Here is a 19,158-nt window from a genome sequence, read left to right as displayed (position 1 = left end):
GGCACAGTGAAAGACTGGCTAGCACATTTGCATAACAGTTCAGAGGTCGTGGGTTAAAATCTGGACTCTGCTACTTCAGTTTCCTTCCACATTCCAAAAAACACGCATGCACTCTAAATTGTCCGTAGTTGTGGATGTGTGCGCTTGTCTATATGTGGCGTCTGATTGGCTGGCGACCCATTCAGGGTATTCCTACACCTGCCTCTGGCCCCAAGCTAGCTGGAATGGTTTCCAGCACACCCATAAACCAAGTGAGGAAAAGCGGTACAGAGAATGAACGGCTGTATTCTACTGCCCTCGGGTGGCTAAGGCACACGCACACACAAGAAGGAGCAGTACAATGTCCATTGAACCGAAGCAAAAAAATATGGCAATTTTTTTTACACTATTTAATCACAGAGAAAGTTTTGTGGTCATGTTGATTGTGTTTGTATGACATACATTCTTATCAAATCCTTTGAAATACAAGTAAATTGAGTTCTCAGATGACTTTAACTTGTAAATCCTTTGTCACCACTGTATTGTTGTTCATCTATTTATGCCAGTGACAGAACAATAACTGCCTTTCTACAAAGAGTACAATTAATCTCTCTATCCACTAGCTGCCATTCATACAGTATTCATTTCCTGCCAGTACATCACATTTACAGATTTCACATTGAGGATGACATTTTGGTAATAAATTGAGAGAGGAGCATCATTATTTCCCTTCATTTTCTTTTTGTGACATTTTTGTTTGGTAGTGTGCCAGCCCGTGGGATCTTTTGAATGTCAAATGTGGGAAACACTGAAATAGCCTCCAGTGTTAGTACTCTGCTGTTTGTTATTTAGCAACAATTATAATGAGGGGAAGGTGGACGACTCACTATGATGTTTTGATGTGTGTTCTTTTGTTTTGGACAAGGTTGTTAGCTACTTCACAAAATAGGTTGTACAGTGTTCTCGACAGCTGTTCTCGGTCGGTCTGTCTCTCTCTCTCTCTCTCTCTCTCTCTCTCTCTCTCTCTCTCTCTCTCTCTCTCTCTCTCTCTCTCTCTCTCTCTCTCTCTCTCGGTGCAGGAGGATCCGAGGAGACGCCTACTTACTCGGCTGCAAGAGCGTCACACTTGCCCGGTACACCGGCTCCGGTCCTCCTCCTCCTCTTCTTGAGAAAGTCAACGGACACTTGGAGGCTTGACAGCTCGGACGACCGACCGGCTCAGCACATTAGACAAGTAAGTGACTTAAGCGGAACCGACACATCCGCGCCGGTCGGTCAGGTCCATTACGCTCGGTGCAAGTTGCAGCCCCGAGTGCGCGACTCGTTGCAGTAGGTGGCTCGCGAATCTTTTACGTAGCTGCAGTTTCAACAAGCCAATTATCACAAAGTGTGTTTAGCGACCGTTTCAAAGAGTGCATGTCTGCTGTTTTTTTTTGTTTTTGTTTTTTTTGCCATGCAGTCATGTTATTGCCACTCTTATTAAGTTTCATGTGCCGCTCCGGACTATTTGGAGAGGACTCCGGGTCATGCGTCTGCAGTTTTTAGACAGTATCTCTGGAGACCTGCGGTCGTTATTATTAGGCTGCGTCTAGTATTTAATTAAAATATCAAATAGCTACTGTATCTCCTCGTGGGCATTTATTGACGCAATTGCAGTGAGTATAAGGCACGTTACCTTACCGTGTCTACTTTTCCCCCTTCAATTTTGTTTGATTGTGTGCCATGTCGTGAGAGTTTTCTTCTGTAAAGTATGCACCATGGCTCAATACACTCTATTAGAGGTCCAGCATTTCTTTGTGGAAATGGACGTACTCCATGAGAGCACTTTAGCTGTTAGAGAAGAGGCCACTATTAGACCAAATACATTATTGTCCATTTTCTACATAGTGCTTGTCATCATTAGGATGTGCTGATGCCTAGCTGACTTTGGGCCAGAGGTTGGTGCACTTTCTACTGCTTGGGGGGCAACAGGGCACATATGGACAGATATGACTCACATTCACACCTAAGGTCAATTTAGAGTGTCCATACCTAACATACCTCTAACATGGCTGTTTTCGTAACATGGGTGCGAGCTGGAATACCCAAAGAAACCCCAAACACGAGGAGCCTTCACACAACAAGGCTGGAGTTGAGATTCGAACGCAGAACATCAGAACTATGAGGCAGATGTGTAATTCAAAGTCTCAATCTAACAAATAAATTAATTAATATTATATTCACAAAAGTATTGAAAAGGAATTAATCAATCCAGAATTCAGACCAGAGCCCTTAATCTTAATTTGTTACCGTTTGTGCTCTTGTTTGCATCCAATTTTGTGGGAACCTTTTTGGGGTGTGCCCTTTTCTGTTTTCCAAGTGCAAGGTCCATAAAGACATGCTTGGATGATTTTGGTGTGGAAGAAACCACTCAAACTCTTTTGACAATCGACCTCGCAAATGGACAAAAATTCCCACAGACACACTCCAACAACTTTGCTTTCCACAGTTCATTTCCTGAAAAGGGGCCCGTCCCAATACTTTTGTCCGTATAGTGTATTTAGTAACTTCCAGCGACGAGCTCAGCTTGCATTTCACTTCCTGCTGCACATCGATCCGTGGGCGGGCGAAGCCAGACTCCCTGATACATGCGCGCTCCCACCATAAAAGCAAAGTGGCTGTTATGACAAGTCTGAACAGGTTGTTACACCCCCCGCCCCCCCAACCTCTCTCTTATTTTTAATGCAGTATGAAGCAGAAGGCTGCCCCCACAAGAAGCTCTTACATAAGTCACACCGCAGTCTGAGTGATAGGCGGCCAACCATTCCTCCCCTTCATTTTCCAAGAAATCTGTGATTCACAGCACCGTGACTCTTTTGCTGCTTTTGTGTTCTTCTTTTTCCCCCCTCTCACTCTCATCAAACGTCATCATGCACGTACGGTATAGCCCTTTTCAACAAATATGCTTTTTCAATCTCTGCTGTCTTTGCTTTGAAGGGTCCGCAACCACACAGTGAGTTGATACTGGACTTAAAGGATCTTTGTACCCTTCAGTGTTTGCATATAGGTGTAAACCACAAACGTTTTACTCACACAAACACACGCACGCCGGCGCACATACATGTCTGACGTGACAATACGAAAAGCTGCTCTATATTTACATTGTATTAAAGAAACTGTTAGTTTAGGTGTACTTAAACTAGACTATAATTGCACCAAATCAAAATTTTTCTCCTCTAATTTTTTTAAAAATTATTGGCCCTAATCAGCATTTTTTCGAAGCTAACCGAAGTATGAATGTTTTCAACAGTAACGAAATGTGTTTATAACAAGTCAAGTCACTGCTCGCACGGGTTTTCAATCCACACTTATGTCGATGAAAGGAAATTATTTAATTTTGGATTAAGAGGACAAAGAGTTGCATGTGTGTGTTGTGCGTCTTTACAAAGATGTCAACATCGCCAACTACTGGTGCCGCATGCATATTACAGTCCGGGTTGAGTTGTTTTGATAATTTTGTCTGTACATGAAGCTTTGCAAAAGAAAAATAAATGGTGTTGCGTAAATGTACACAGTGTATATCCGACTCCAAGTGCCTTCTACTTGTGAGCTTGTGTAAAAAAATTTAAATGTCAAACAAGCAGAGGAAGTCGTGGTTACAGGGTTGCGCTAAGCGGGAAATGTTATCTTGGCTGTGTTCACTTTTATAGTTTGGTATTTTTGTGTAGTGTTCACACTGGCAATATTTTTCTTTAGCAATTTTGCTAATTTGGCTTGCGGTTGATCTAGAGCCGATCCCAGCTGAGTTTGGGTGTGAGATGGGCTATTGTTGTTCATTGTGTTGTTGTTGCTGGCAGAAAGTTTACTTCTAAGTCCACTTGTTTAGTGAGCCTCAGTTATCGTGCCTAAATAAATCGCACTAGTAGGGCAGCCGCACCAGAGTTGACCTTAAATTAAATGGTTCAAATCGTGGATGGAATAATTTTATGGCTTACGTTTTGTTTTGTATATTGCAAGAATAGAAGTGTAGCTTTCAAGTTCAAAATAATAGCAAGGGAGTGTTCCCTCTGCTTCTGCAATGACTCACACTCACATCTGCCTGTTGAATGCAGAGTGGGGCCTCCTCCGGTTGAAAGGCCACGTAAGGTTGGCGGAGGAGGAGGTGGAGCTACACAGGGAAGACTTCTTGCAGCAGGACTCCCCTTTTTTTTTCTCTGAGCCAGCTGCTTTCAGCGACGTGTCCCCCCCACCCCCACCCCTTCCTCCTCCCACATCTCAGTCAGCGCTCTCAGCTGCTAATGGAGGGAAACACGTTCCTTAGCAACCAAATGTGTCCTCTGTCTCGCCGCCTCCGCCTGCTATCTGCAAACGCTCCAGTGAGGCGGAGGGTGGAAAATATCAAGCCCTTTTTCTATTCAAAGAAGTATGAAAGAAAAAGTAGCATTTGAGGCTTGCGCAACAGCAGATTTTTCGTCACGAGGCGTGGGCTTTTACAACAGCCTGCACAAACAGCCGTGTGGGAGAAAAAGGTCATTTTCATCTGAACCTTGAAATGATTCTTTTATGGCTGCTGCTGCTGCTGATAGGTTTACATTAAGGCATTATGATTGCTGATAACAGGGACATTTGGAAAGTAACACTGGTCATCAGTAGATTTTAATCAGAGATGGCTTCGTGTATCCATACACATATCCATACTCTAATATTACTTTATTCAGGTCATAATGTTGTTAGAGTTCATTTCAGCCAATGCATAACTACTTCTTTAAATAAAAATAAAAAGTAGTCTGAATGTGTAAATCCACTGGGATCTCAGCAAGTAGGACATGTTCTATTTTAATGGTTTTCCCTAGCTCTGATTTGGTAAGAAAATGAACTACAGCAACATGGATTTTGATTTCAGGCCAAACGTCTACACATTGAACAGACTGGGCCGCCTCAAGCGAGGCTTCTGTTCTTTGTGTTGCATCCGGTCCGTTGTGAGAGAACCCTTGATGATGGAAAAAAATCTGGAAGGACTTGCAGTATTATATATTCCATCTTGAATCCATAAAAAAAGGACTTTGGGTGAAATATGAAGACTAGGAATGTGTACCGCTCATAAATAATTGGAGAAAATAATTATGAATTGATTTATTGTTCCCTGTTGTTTTGATATATTTGAATACATGTATATTAGTGAATCTCATTTAAACACTGATCACAATAGTGTTTGTAGCATAATGGACATTTGCGTGGCTATAGCTTAGTGATGGGAAAATAAAGTTTCAAATTTGCTTCATGCGCCAGTTGTATTTTTTTGACTCCTTGGATAGTGCCATCCAACAGTGCCGTTGGTTTGAATAAAGAGGTTTAAGACATGCTAAGTCAGTTTACTTTTGAACAGAGGAGTCAATTAAATACAACTGGTTCATGAAACAAATTTGAAGCTTCATTTTCCAGTCAGTAGCTTAATTTCCCATTGGTGATGTTATGTAGTACTTCTTCAGACAGCAAACTACTTGAGAGTGAATCGACAGCGCCTCTGCTGGTTGAAGGAAGTGTGGGCCCAGACAAAGCCACTGAAGTTGCACAGTCAGACACCCACCACTGTCAGTGTTCATGATTACTAAAAACGACATTCATTTTTTCATGAAGCACTTTTCCCACTTTGCTAACATTACATTTTTTTCCACCTCTATTATTCCTCGGCTTTTCAAGTTTCAAATTATTTCATACAGTTGATGGGTAAATTATGCACTTGGTGAACGCGGGGGAGTGAATGTTGTTTTTCCTTTGGCTGTCATCACACGGCGATGCAAAGAGGGACAATGTCCTTTGGAAAGCTGCAAAATGCATATCTGCCGATGAAGGCTATTCAAAATATGATTAGTAAGTCATGTTAGTGTTTCATCACAAAGTGAGTAGCGCCAACTACTGGTCTGGCATGCACATGACATGTATTGAGTATTGTTTTGGTACTTCTGTGTGAATGCTTCATATTACATTTAAGCACCAGGTCAGCTTGGTCATGTGGTGTGTATTAAGCAAGGCTCAACAACATTCCTGCAAAGCCCTCAATGAAATATTTATACCAGATTCAGTAATCCAGATCAGACGGCGCCGTTGTGGGATGCTTTTTCCAACTCTGCTTTCTCCTCTGGGGTTATTTGCAAGTCTTTAGCAGGAAGTGATTGCAGAGAGACTGACTGACATCAAAAGAGGCTGAAGGAAAATAATGCTGATTCGTTGACGGAAAGTGAACTTGAGACGTCAACAGTCTTTTTTGAGTTCATTTCGACCGCCCCGCTGAGTCCTATTCTTAGATGAATTGTTTCCAAGGCATCGATCTCGTCGTGATTCCTTCATGTGGCACTTGGCCATTCATGCTTTCCAAACCCGCTCGGTCAGCCGCAAACCTGCTAGGCAACGCTCCTGACCTTTGGAGGGAATTAATCCCGGGACACTGCAAACCTTTTCACTGAGTCCATAGAGAGCCAGCAGCTCTTTCACGTTGGAGTTTTTTTTTTTTTTGTCAGCGGCCCTTTAAACTTTAGTCGTCATCAATGTAGGATGGGGGACTTCCTCCTTTCCTCTTTTTCCGCCTCCTCAATGATGAATGACATTTGCCTTGCTTGTTTTCCCACCATTGAGGAATCTCCTTCCATTGTGACTCTTTTATGAGTCACATGTAAATTCCTTGCCCACGTCAGACCTTGTATGACATTTCAGTCCTTGACTTTATTAATTGAGGTGAGGTGGTGTATTTGTACAGCTCTTCAAATGTGTTGGGGGATTTTGGTTATGTGGGAGTGGAGGGCAGAGGCCGGGGGCAGATGGTTAAGTAAGAGTCCCAAGTTTCACCCTCAAATAAATCTCACACATCTATTTTGGCTTTTATAGGCCAATGAGCAAATGCAAAAATATTTTGGGATCGTCAACTCCCGAGAGTCCAAGTTTCACTTTTAGCTTGAAATACTTTGGGGAAGACAGCTTGGAGTGGCTCACCATTTATTATTAATCATGACAATGTAAATTCAGGCTGTACACTGGAACCCAATTAGTAAGCATTCTGCTCAACATTCAAATCGAGTTTTTCCCCCATTTCCCACCATTTTTCATAGAAAATGTGTTTTTACATGTATTCTTCGGGTTGGTTAAAAAAAAAAAATCAAAACAATGTTTGTTTAAATGTGCTTACCTTGAGTCGATCAAGCGAGCCTGCAGCTACAAAAAAGGGATGGATGGAAAAAGTATCGCTCTAATGTGTGTCATAGATGTGCAGAAAGTTTTTTTTTCTTTGCTGTCAAAAGCAGGTCACATTCCGCCTACCTTGTCTCTCGTCTCCGCAGTTTCGCCTCGTCGCGTCTCGCACCTGAGCTCACGAAGCATGTCCGCCCCCGCCGGCAAAGAGGTGAAGGAGCTCAACCCGGTCGACTTCATCCAGCTACAGCAGTACATTGAATGTGAGTACATTTAGTGACACTTTAGCCCCCTCACCGCACGCACACGTACCCATACCTCATGTTGCACTTCCACCCACTCACACACACACCTGCACTCTTGGTGTCTGAACTCTAAGTTGTCAATCTGAACACAAAACTCAACATCCAGGATGGGTATTAATCATGTGGGGGAGTGGAGAACATTTTAACAGATTTTTTTTCTAGGGTTCGAAACAACTAGATTGCTGACTGAATAAACGGTTGTGTTGCAATCAGGCTGAAGGAATTCATTCTTTTAAAAAAATGAAATCATTAATTCAAGGTTCAAACAGCCACCATTATAAAACTTGTTTTAGTGAAAGTATAATAAAACCATACTCTCAATGGCCAGTCAAATTTAAGAGTAGTATTTGTGCAATTTAGGCATGTTTTCAAAAACGTATTGCAGATTTTGCATTAAACCCCAAATTGTACAATTACCTTTCATCGCTGCAAACAAGGCATTTATTGTTCAATTATTATCTTAATAATAACTACAGAGTGCTTTCGAAGAATTTACAAAATCAAGTTTTTTTTTTATGTATAGTCTTTCATCACAAAAGACTCAGATTAAAAACAATTTAAGGAAACAATAAAAGGTAACAGGGAAAAAAGCATATTGTAAATGAATGTTGTTTTCATAATTTTCAATGAGGTAACTTTAATTTACTTTTTGTCCTGCAATGGTGATGTCATAAAATAATTGAATGAATTTATCGAATCGATTATCTGACTTAATTTTTTGTTGATTCGTGATGAAAATGATCCAAAAGCCATTTGTACCGCACTCCGAAGTTGTCATCTCTTGTCTTCATGTGTTCGGCCTCAAATTTCTGCTCTTGCCTTTGCCTGCCCTTGTGTGACTTCTTCCAGATTGCAGCCTGAAGGTGAAAGACGTGCTGCGGGAATTCGATGCAGATGGCCGCCTCTCTCAGCACAGACATGGAGAGGTGAGGTCACAGAATGGGATGGGACAGCGTGTACTTCTCATTTCAAACCACTGACGTAGCTAGGATTTTCTCCTTGGGGGGGTGACAAGGATATCTCAGGATAGTTTTTTTTTTTTTTTACAAACCCCCAAAAAATCATCAGAAAACAATGACAAACATTCACCATATGTTCCCAGCGGGGGAGTGGGGAAATCGGAAAACACCCAAAAGTCCGTTATTTGGCCTGCCAGCTGGAAGGGGGCAGTGCCCCTGTGTCCCCCTCTAGCTCCACCAGTGTTTCAAACTCGCTTCAAACTTCGGACGGCTCTCAGCGTGCGGAAACAAAATCATCTGATTCATTCTTGAGCTGATTCAATACGTGGGCATCCGGCTAATGAGATTCAAAGCCGTCCATGGTGTCAACTAAGCACTCTCGTAAGATGCGGCACCGTTATACTGAGATTGCAAATGTAAATGAGGCTCTCACCTGGGCCCACGCGGCGAATCCTCGCCGGCTACTTTCAGAAGTTTGGATACATTTATGCAGCATTCTAATGTAGTCATTTCTGGCCACGAACATCATATTCGGGCCGTATTTCACATTCATTTTCCTCATAAAAACAAAAAGGAAAGTGAATTAACAGTGAGTAAATTATTTCTTAGTGGGGCAGTTCTGCAGGGCATCAGCGTCAGCAAGAAATGGGTTTGTGGTTCAGTATTATCGAGGGAGTTCACTTGAAGCCCTCCAGCATCCAATGGTGAAAGTCACAAACGTCTGGGCTGACTTCCGTTTTCTGGTAGCAGGGGGCTTTAGCACACCATGCATTGGAAGCACTCACAACCTACTTCTTGTTTTACCCAAATAAGATGCTTTTTTTGGGGCAACCTTGTCTCGTGCCCCCAAGTGACTGGACACTGCATCCCACGGTTATTTGTTTAAATTAGTTCTCCTGTTACATAACAGTGGTGCGCAAGTGTAGAATAGCTCGCTTTTGTAAAAATTGTCAGAAATAAAAACATAGGGGAAAGCCGTAAATAACTGACAGCCATTTTAATTGAGATGGAAAAAAGGGAAACACACGCAAATAAAGTATAGAAGACTTAGAAGACTATTTGTCTACAAACATTATTCTATAATATGTCCACTTTAAAAAAATGTAATGTGTTTGAAGAAGAAAAAAAACTTGTCCACTCTGCATTGTAGTTTTCCATTTGAATGAAGAAGCCCCTGAGATATCCTTGCCCACCCATAAATGTCCCACACGCATTTGATTCCAACTTTTCTATTCCAGTGCATCAATGAAGAAGGCTTTCGTCTCTTCCTGAAGACTTATTTGGAAGTGGACGACTTCCCAGCAGATCTGTGCCAGCGACTCTTCCGCTCTTTCCAGAACTCTGAAACTGCTCAGGAAGACAGCAGTAAGAATACACACACACAGATCAGTACTGGACATATTCCAGGGTATGTTTGCCCTTTGACCTAAGTCAGCTGAGATATACTACTTCAGCTCACCCATGGCCCTTATGATCGCAAGGGCTATCCAAAATGAATGGGTGGATAATACATATTATTCTGTCCATCATTCTTTACAGAGGAGGTCTTTCTAAAGGATGTTTCGTGTTACTTCTCACTCTTGGAGGACGGTCAGCCTCGGGACAAGCTGGAGTGTAAGTTTTTGCTTGCCCCTCAAAAAAACTGCCGCTGTTTTTATGTTGATAGTTTAGTTTTATTCTTTTTTCCACAGTTGCTTTCAAGCTCTACGACAGAGACGGCAACGGCGTCCTGGACAGCTCGGTAAGATGTCAGTCTAATTTCGGAAAATGTGGTCCAGATTAGAATGTGTTTGATTCAGTGCATGGTTGGTCGCTTTCTCGTTCATACGATGTCAAAATGCAATGTAATGGCATGAAAACTGCCATGTCGAGTGCACGTACTGGAGCTGTCCGGAACTAGTCAAACTTGCTTGCTCTGACCAACCAATCAAAGGACAGAAATATGCTGACATCATCGGGGGTCAGATTGCCGGCCTCCGGAAAGCAGATTTAAAATGTGATTGATTAAAGAAACAGCCCCACTGTTACTAAGGTTCAAGTTGCATGAGTTGTGTCGATCTTATTGCGCTAATATTGATCCAATATTGATACTGACTTTATATTATTGATGGACTGAACCGATCCGCCCACCACCACTGTTAGGAATACAGTTTTACAATTTAACAAAACACATTTTTAAATGTAGATTAGCGCTTCTGATCATATTTTATTTTTATTTTTTTCAAATGGCAGGAAGTGGATCGAATTATCGCTCAAATGATGCACGCTGCTGAGTACTTGGGTTGGGACGTGTCAGAGCTTAGGCCGGTAAGTCCCTCAGGGCTCCGCTGCACTTGAAAGCACCACGTTCTGATCTATGAAAGAACACGCGTAATGTCATTTGTCAACTGATAAGCTTCACATACAACAACAGCAAAAACCTGACACATTTTCTAAAGCTGAGAAACCAGTTTGGAGTTTAAATGATAACGGTAAGATCCCCTGCAGGTTCTCAAGGACATGATGACTGCCATAGATGCCGACAGCAGCGGTACTGTGTCTCTGGAGGAGTGGGTGGAGGGCGGCATGAACAACATCCCCCTGCTGGTCCTACTGGGCCTGAAGGTAAATGACGTCAACGCTTTTATTGCTCCTGCCAATGCCCCACCGGCCTTTGCCTCCTATTTCTCGCATGTCCTGGGCCGTTTTGCATACTCAGCACTCCTAAGTGCACACGTCATGATCAACATGGTGCTCTTGCGGGTTTTTTACATGATTGCACCACATTCTGCCATGATGACATGGACTAAAAGGATTAAAACGCAAGATAATAAATCAGCCTTTAGCTGTGGCTGGAAATTAGTGACTAACCTGCAGCGCTATTTTTCCTACCGCAAATGATTTATTAACTTCAAAGTAGTTATTTAATTTCACATTTGAACATTCTTTCTGCTGTCAGTTTTTGTGTGAACAGCAATACACTTGTTTTAACACTCGTAAAAAAAAGTCGACACAAACATGTTTTTTAAAGAATTAATTGTCAAACAAGCGTCAGAATAAATGATGGAAAAGTTAAACAATGTGCATATTGATATTGTTTTACATACATATTGTTGTTGTTTTTTTAGAGTTTTCACATTTAACAAAAAAAATACTGGAATGTATCAATGATTAATTGCAAAAGATACAGTGACCGCTATGCCCTCCAAGGCTATTTATAGCCATTTAAAGCCTGTCAGGGAAATTGATTCACCTGCTGGAAGAATCAAACAAAAATTCACGTGTAATTTGGATAAAAGCACTTGTTTCCCTATTAAGCGATTGAAAGCAACCTCATAATCATGTGTGGACAATTTGAGAAGATTAGCGTGTGCTGTGCTGTTCAGAACGCCATGACACATTCTGCATCATCAGCAATGTCATTAGTGTGAGGCTCGTCGTGAGTGTGAAATGTGGGACACTTGTGTTATGAAAGGAGTGTTGTTACAGAAGTGTAAAGCGTCGAGAACGTACAGTATGCTCACCTCAACTGAATTTAACTTTATGTCCTAGTACCTATTCCAAGATTTTCTTCTCACTAAATGATCAAATTCAAATGTTTACTGTAGTGGCCAATGGCCATTGTGTTCTCTCTATTTATTGTTTTTATTTACAATGCAACTGCTTGCACATTTTTAGAAATAAGCAAATATCGAAAGATTGTTCTAACTGATCGGTAGGCAGGCACCACGGACAATTATTTTTAGAAGTCACATTTAAACCTTCTTAAAACTAATTCAATGTATTTTTATGCCTTTTATGTTTTCTAGGTAAATGAGGGTCTGAAAAGGGCGGAGTTAAATGCCATAACTATACATTAATCGTAAATTTAAGAACAATAAAAGTATTTTCTTTAATGACAGGTGTGAATGTGAATCGTCTCATGTGTCAACTATTTTAACATTCTTGTTACACAAGTGAAAAAAATAAACTAACCACTGTTAATAGCTAATCCGGTGATAACTCCAGAACATAATTCCTTTGTTCTTTTACCAGATGACACAGACAGACGGACAGCACCTGTGGAGAATGAAACATTTCAACAAGCCTGCTTACTGCAACGTTTGCCACTGCATGCTTCTGGGTCTCAGGAAGCAAGGCCTGTGCTGCACCTGTGAGTAACCGCAGCCCCGCCAAGGGTTTGACGTGCCTCCATAACTGGGGCCTGAGTGAACACGGTGCCCTGGAAACTGCACATGAGTAGATGTTATCAGATATATGTACTTTTGACACTTTCCTTTGGCAAAATAGGCATGTTACTGTAAACCTCTGTTGATGAAAACAAAGGGGAGGGACAAGTTTATGTGCTGAGTTGTTTTTCAATTGTGTCTACCAATCCAAAGAGATTGGATATAAATTAATATGAAATATAAATAAGAATGAATATAAGATATACTTTTGACTTTTCTATTAAAGTACGTTTCAGACTTAGTTTTGCTTAATTACACAGTTGAGTCATCACTTTTATCAGCTTTGTTTACTCAAGTACTTGTACTTCTACTTCATTTCAGAGTGTCAGTACTTTTGCCACCTTTAATCGACAGGCTGCAAGTACACAGTCCACGGCCGCTGCGCTAACAGGAATCCAGACCCCTGCGCCAGAACCTATGTGAAGTCCAAGAAAGAAACCGGGGTATGCTGATGTCTTCATGACCACCTTAATAGACTGGATGTGATTTTTTTTCCCCCCTCAGCCGTCATGCCCCCAAATGAGACTTTCCCCTTTTTCAGGTTCCAGCGCACGACTGGGTGAGTGGCAACTGTGAATCGAGGAAGTGTGACAAGTGCCAGAAGAAAATCAAGAGCTTCCAAGGCCTGACGGGCAAACATTGTGTGTGGTGCCACTCCATGGTGAGGATGTGACGATGCAATTTCGGAAATAAGCAGATAACATACCATTTCAATTCAGATGGAGGGAGGGCAGGCTCGATAGAGTTCCAAGTATTTCTCTAAACTTATTATGCATTTATATCATGTATAATGTGTACTATTGGTGTCTCAGACTCAGGAATGTTTTGCTTTTATTTTTCTATTTATCAGCGCCACGATGCGTGTGCAGACGAAGAGCCGAGCGAATGCAGGTGCGGCCCACTCCGAGACCACATCCTGCCTCCGTGGGCCGTCTATCCCGTCATCAAGGTGGGTGGATGGTTGGACAGATGGATGGATGTACAGATAGATTGATCTATGATAGACAGATAATGGATAATCATAGGAACTTTTTGTGCTCTCGGTGGGACGAAGGAGAGATCCAACAACGGCTGCTCCGGTCAGTTGGACGACACTGAGCTCAATACAACACCTGATGGACAAGTCCTTCAAGTACGTACTTGAATTCTCATCAAATTATTCGATGGATGCAAATGATCACAATATTTATTTCTGTGACAGATCAGCCCCGTGCCCAATACACACCCTCTTCTTGTGTTTGTCAATCCCAAAAGTGGAGGCAAGCAAGGGGAAAGGTGAGCCTCGAAAACAAGTACATCATTTATCTGTTCAAACATTTTTATGTATTTTGTGAAATGCTTAACTTAAAAAAAAAACAAATGTGTGTGTGTTACAAAGTGAGACTAAAAATCACTCTTGTGACCCAGTTCAGTTGATTTTAAACAATTCATGCGCCTTTCAAGTTTGTTTTCATGCATTTCAGGGTCCTACGTAAATTTCAGTATTTGCTCAACCCCCGGCAGGTGTACAACCTTTCCAATGGTGGACCAGCTGCAGGGTGAGTGAGTGAGTGAGTGAGTGAGTGAGTGAGTGAGTGAGTGAGTGAGTGAGTGAGTGAGTGAGTGAGTGAGTGAGTGAGTGAGTGAGTGAGTGAGTGAGTGAGTGAGTGAGTGAGTGAGTGAGTGAGTGCTGCAAGACAAAATCCACTCAAACAACCACTGGATTTGTGATTTTTTGTCCCCAGGCACCAAAAATTTAGAATATTAGACTTTTTGGTGAAATAAACCTCTAATCCACTATAGCCTTTACAGGTGTCCTTAATTTGACCCTCTCTGCATATTTAACTGCACATTTCAGTCCATTTTTGATGTAACCTTCTGTGTGTGCAATATTAACTTGTTGTTGTTGTCTCTTGATCAGCCTGAGTTTCTTCAGAGACCTTCAGGATTACAGGATCCTTGTATGCGGCGGAGACGGCACAGTCGGCTGGATCCTGGATGCCATCGGTGAGCGCCATTCACAAAATCACTTGCAAATGCAGACTTACTGTAGCACAGACCATCCTACTTTGGATGTGCACCAAATTGTTCTGTGTCAGTTTTCGGTTAAATCTCTCCTCTTGTGCCTCCTCCTACTTCTTTTTCTTCCCCAATTAGACAAAGCCGGTATGCTGGCGCGGCCGCCAGTTGCCGTACTTCCTCTGGGCACAGGAAATGACCTCGCACGGTGCCTGCGGTGGGGAGGAGGTGAGAACAAACTAAACAATGATCCAAGTAGTAATAGTAGCAAAGAAGAACACTTCACAGGCGTACACTTTTTGAGAAATACACATTACACACGTAACCCCAAAAGACGACAGTTTAATTCATTAATTTAATCGCCCTTCCAAAATAAAGCAAACAGCTCAGGCCAGTCAAAACAGAATTGAGAGGAATTTCAAATGCAAATATTCTCAAACGTCCCCCCTCAGGATATGACGGCGAGGACCTCAATAGGATCCTGAAGGACATCGAGACGAGCTCCGAGGTTCTGATGGACCGCTGGAGCGTGCAGGTCATCACGGAGGCAGGTGAAGAGAAGGGTGACCCCGTGCCATACGAAATCATCAATAACTACTTCTCCATCGGAGTGGTGAGTTTGCACGAGGACGACGGTGTGTCTTTGAGGTTTGCCGACATTGTGTTTGTTGCACAGGACGCCTCCATCGCCCACCGTTTTCACACCATGCGAGAGAAACATCCTCAAAAATTTAACAGCAGGTATGACACTGACATTTTGGAGAATATCTACGTTTGCAAACGTCTGGATGTTTTTTGTTGTGTGCAGGATGAAGAACAAGTTGTGGTATTTTGAATTTGCCACCTCAGAAACCATCTCAGCCTCCTGCAAAAAACTAAATGAAAGTCTAACGATAGAGGTGAGACAGCAATAACATGACGCCATCAACTACAATACATTTGTTCATTTTATCATTTTATCTTCCGTCATCAGTGCTGCGGGACTCCTTTGGATCTGAGTAGCCTGTCTCTGGAGGGCATCGCCGTCCTAAATATTCCCAGCATGCACGGTGGCTCCAATCTCTGGGGTGAGAGCAAGAAGAGCGAGGTCAAGGGGCCAAGCGGTCAGGACGAACCTGATGTGATCGTGGACCCTGAAATCCTGAAAGTGACCGGACAAGGTATTTCATCTCTTGATGGTCAAAATAGAAGAACAGAAAAGGAATTAGAGAGTTGTATCAAAATGTCTGCCTTGTATACATTCAGGAGGTGGCAATGTAGCATTTGGCAATGTATAGACACTAGAGGGCAGCAGGTGACTATAAAATGGCTGGACCACCCAGCCTCACAAAATTTAAAGAAAAATCATTATCAAGATGCAAGATGAAGTGAATGTCTGAATTTCAAATGAAGTAGCTCGTCCTCAGTGTATTCTTTTTTAATAATAAAGTCAAATTGGGGTGTGCCAAAACGTCGGCTTTGAACCACATTAAGAAATGCTGCATAACCTGCAGTACATGGGCAAATTCATTTGGATACCACTTGGTCTTCATGTTACTACAGATACTTAGCTGAGTGAATCAAAGAACTGTAGCCTGAGTAGCTTGATATTTTTGTTCCTGCGGCTGTACAGATCTGAGCGATCGTAGACTGGAGGTGGTGGGCCTGGAGGGCGCCATGGAGATGGGACAAATTTACACAGGCCTGAAGAGTGCCGTCAGGCTGGCCAAGACAGCACAGCTCACCATCAGGTGGGGAAAACACAAGGGACACATTCAGACCATCCTTGGGATGGGACACTTTGCCTCCCATGCTTTTCAAACATCATTGTCTCCCTCACAAAGACTTGCACGCTCAAGATGTTTTTTAAGATGTAAAATGATAAAAATAGTAATAATAATTTGACATCATTTATTATTTATGATCAGTGGTGTGATCGGTTGCATATGTTTTGGTAATCCTGCTAACAAACGAGCAGCTTTTGCAAATGGCGGGCGGTAACAACAATTAGTTTCCAATTTGTTTCCACTCAGGACCAAGAAAGCATTGCCGATGCAAATTGACGGAGAGCCATGGATGCAACCGCCCTGCACGGTACGTCCAAATGACGTTTGGATTGTGAAGCTGGCTTGTCGGTGTTTATTATTGTTGTTTGTGTATTAGAATGAAACGTTTGTGTTGGCTTTTCAGATTCACATCACGCACAAGAACCAAGCTAGCATGCTGATGGCTCCACAGGCAAAAGCGTCTGGGTTCTTCAACTACAAATAAAAGCAAACGCTCCGTCTCCAGGCACTATTGTAAATTCTACAAAATATAGAAATCCGGAAAATTGAAATTCCAGAGCTACATTTGCTCCCTTTGAAGAGCGACATGCCATATCAGTTTTGTCTTTTCTGTGGAAACAAAACAAAACAAAAATAAGCATCACAGACAAAGAAAGCACTTACACCAACATCATTTTGATTAATAGACTGCAATTTTAATTTTTTCAATTTGAAGTTTTCTTAAAATGCGAATTACACTATGCCGCCTGGTCCCACTCATGGACTTGATTACTGTATAGAACCAACTGACATGTTTTAAGTCTGTAACGTTATGCCGTGTAGAATAGTTACATAATTGTAAGATTTAAAAAAAAAAAAAAAAAAAAAGGAAACAAAGGTCTTATTTAAAACAATCAACGCCCCAATGCTGAAGGTAGTAATGTCAATTTGCTTCGAGAAGGACAGCGAGTGCCTTTTTGATTGCTTCTGCTGAAATTAGGTAGACACACTGGGAACTGCACATACCTTGAGTTGTAATTGTGGAGTGACTTATTATAATAACTATAACAGTGATAATATTGATCAGAATAATACAAGAGGACCATGAGCTAAAGAATATTAATGCTTTTATACATTTAAGAGGAAATGGCTGAGATTATGTAATGTGTGTGTTTGTAAATCTAATGTCTCAGAGGGACGTAAGGCCATTTATTAGACCTAGCCTTCAAATATCACCCATCAATTAATATGTTCAGGTTTAAAGGAGAACATTAGTGTGTCTCAGACGTACTCCTGAATGTTTACGTAACTGTGCTCTATGGAGTCAAATAATTTCATGATACCAAGAGGGTCTTGTGTTATTACTGCAGTATGCCTGAAGTGACCGAATGTGCAATGAAACTTAATAAATGACAACGAAATCATGCGGTTTACCTTTGTGCCACAAGGGGGTGCCATTTGCTTTTGTGTTGCTTTTTAGATTTCCTTTCTCAAAAATTGGATTCAAACCGGAAATTAATGATCCAAATAGTGTCCTCCCCATTATTTGCTTTAATAATTAATACAATATGAATAAATACAGTAATGTTGCTATAAAGACTAACGTTGCCTACCTGTTGTGAACTGTTTGCTGCATGCATTTTGGTTTAGATAACAGTAAGAAATCGTGATCATTTCTTCCTTACATAGAATTTTAAAGAAATCAGTAGAAACTCCGAGGTGCCCCAAACACAAAAATTCGGATGCTCGTCAACACCACATTTGTGTCCTGTCTAATCAAGCCACGCCCCCTGCCGCAGGGTCCTGGACTCCCGGTTGGGCACATTGATGCCCGCTCGGCCATCAATGCTTCGAAATAACTTTGTTCTATGGCTCCACATGTCCTCAGCACTGCAAACCTTTGTGCCGGTACACCATATGAAGTAAATGACGGGATTCTTTTTACCTCATCTAATATGTATCAAGCATACGAGCTGGTGTTTTAGAACAGCCTAGACAAGTAAATAACAAAAAAGGAAAAAAAAAATCTTCTCTTCATTCTTATCCGTTCAGTATTGCGTTCCGCGCGGGTTGGGTAAGTACAAAATAGTGTTGGTTCGTGAGTGAACGATTTGTTTAAAAGAACGATTTGTTTTTGTTTTTTCAGTGAACGAATCACTTCCTAAACTGATTCGTTCTTTTTTCAGTTCATATGACTTCAACCAGTAGGTGTCGGTAATGCGCATTGAAGCTGGTGCCACCTCGCCGTAAAACAAAACGAAGAAGAAAATGACGCAACTTCCCGTTCACGAATCTGTGAGTGAACGAGTCAGTGAGTGAGTGATTTGCATTTCCAGTTCATCGCGAGAACGGATCAGTGAGGGAACCAATCCTGACTTTCCCGTTCGCGAACGAGTCAATGGGTCAATTGCCTTTCTTCCCGTGCATCAACGGATCAGTCAGTGAACGTGTTGCGTCTCCCTCCTGGCGTGAACTATCTAAGCCAGAATGTAGATTTACGATTTGCCAAGGAAAGAAAGAACCACTCACTGAAACACCACATGCACGTTTTCTCCAAGCTAACTTTATTGCATGAAGGGATGCGCCGTTATGCAACAACGGGGAGATTATGCTTCGCTTTGGTTAATCTTGATTTTATAACACTTATAGTAGTTTTTAAAAAACGTGTATGCATATATACGCCTATATATTGTTATCCAATATATCTACTGCAATTTCACATTGGATTGCTGGTTTGAAATTTACTTTTAATATTTTTTATTTTTTTTAATAAACATTTATGTTAAAACTTGTCTGGTGTTTT

The 19,158-nt window shown here is 41.7% G+C and overlaps 1 protein-coding gene across 1 annotated transcript; it reads left to right on the top strand.

The window, feature by feature from the left end:
- Positions 1–1,009: 1,009 nt before the first annotated feature.
- dgkaa (diacylglycerol kinase, alpha a) lies at positions 1,010–17,967 on the top strand. Its single transcript, XM_037240703.1, is given in 23 exon segments — positions 1,010–1,213; positions 7,290–7,403; positions 8,295–8,371; positions 9,643–10,018; positions 10,096–10,145; positions 10,637–10,711; positions 10,892–11,008; positions 12,419–12,536; positions 12,967–13,055; positions 13,154–13,273; positions 13,463–13,561; positions 13,667–13,744; positions 13,814–13,887; positions 14,076–14,150; positions 14,513–14,598; positions 14,749–14,838; positions 15,063–15,223; positions 15,287–15,351; positions 15,419–15,509; positions 15,584–15,770; positions 16,223–16,340; positions 16,623–16,683; positions 16,780–17,967. Coding segments are annotated over 22 exon segments (2,364 nt in total). The 5' UTR covers positions 1,010–1,213; positions 7,290–7,327; the 3' UTR covers positions 16,861–17,967.
- Positions 17,968–19,158: the final 1,191 nt, after the last annotated feature.

Source organism: Syngnathus acus, chromosome 2 (genome assembly GCF_901709675.1).
Source record: "Syngnathus acus chromosome 2, fSynAcu1.2, whole genome shotgun sequence".
Classification (NCBI taxonomy): Eukaryota; Metazoa; Chordata; class Actinopteri; order Syngnathiformes; family Syngnathidae; genus Syngnathus; species Syngnathus acus.
Note: the sequence above shows the minus strand (reverse complement) of the source record. Positions and strands in the feature narration are given on the sequence as shown.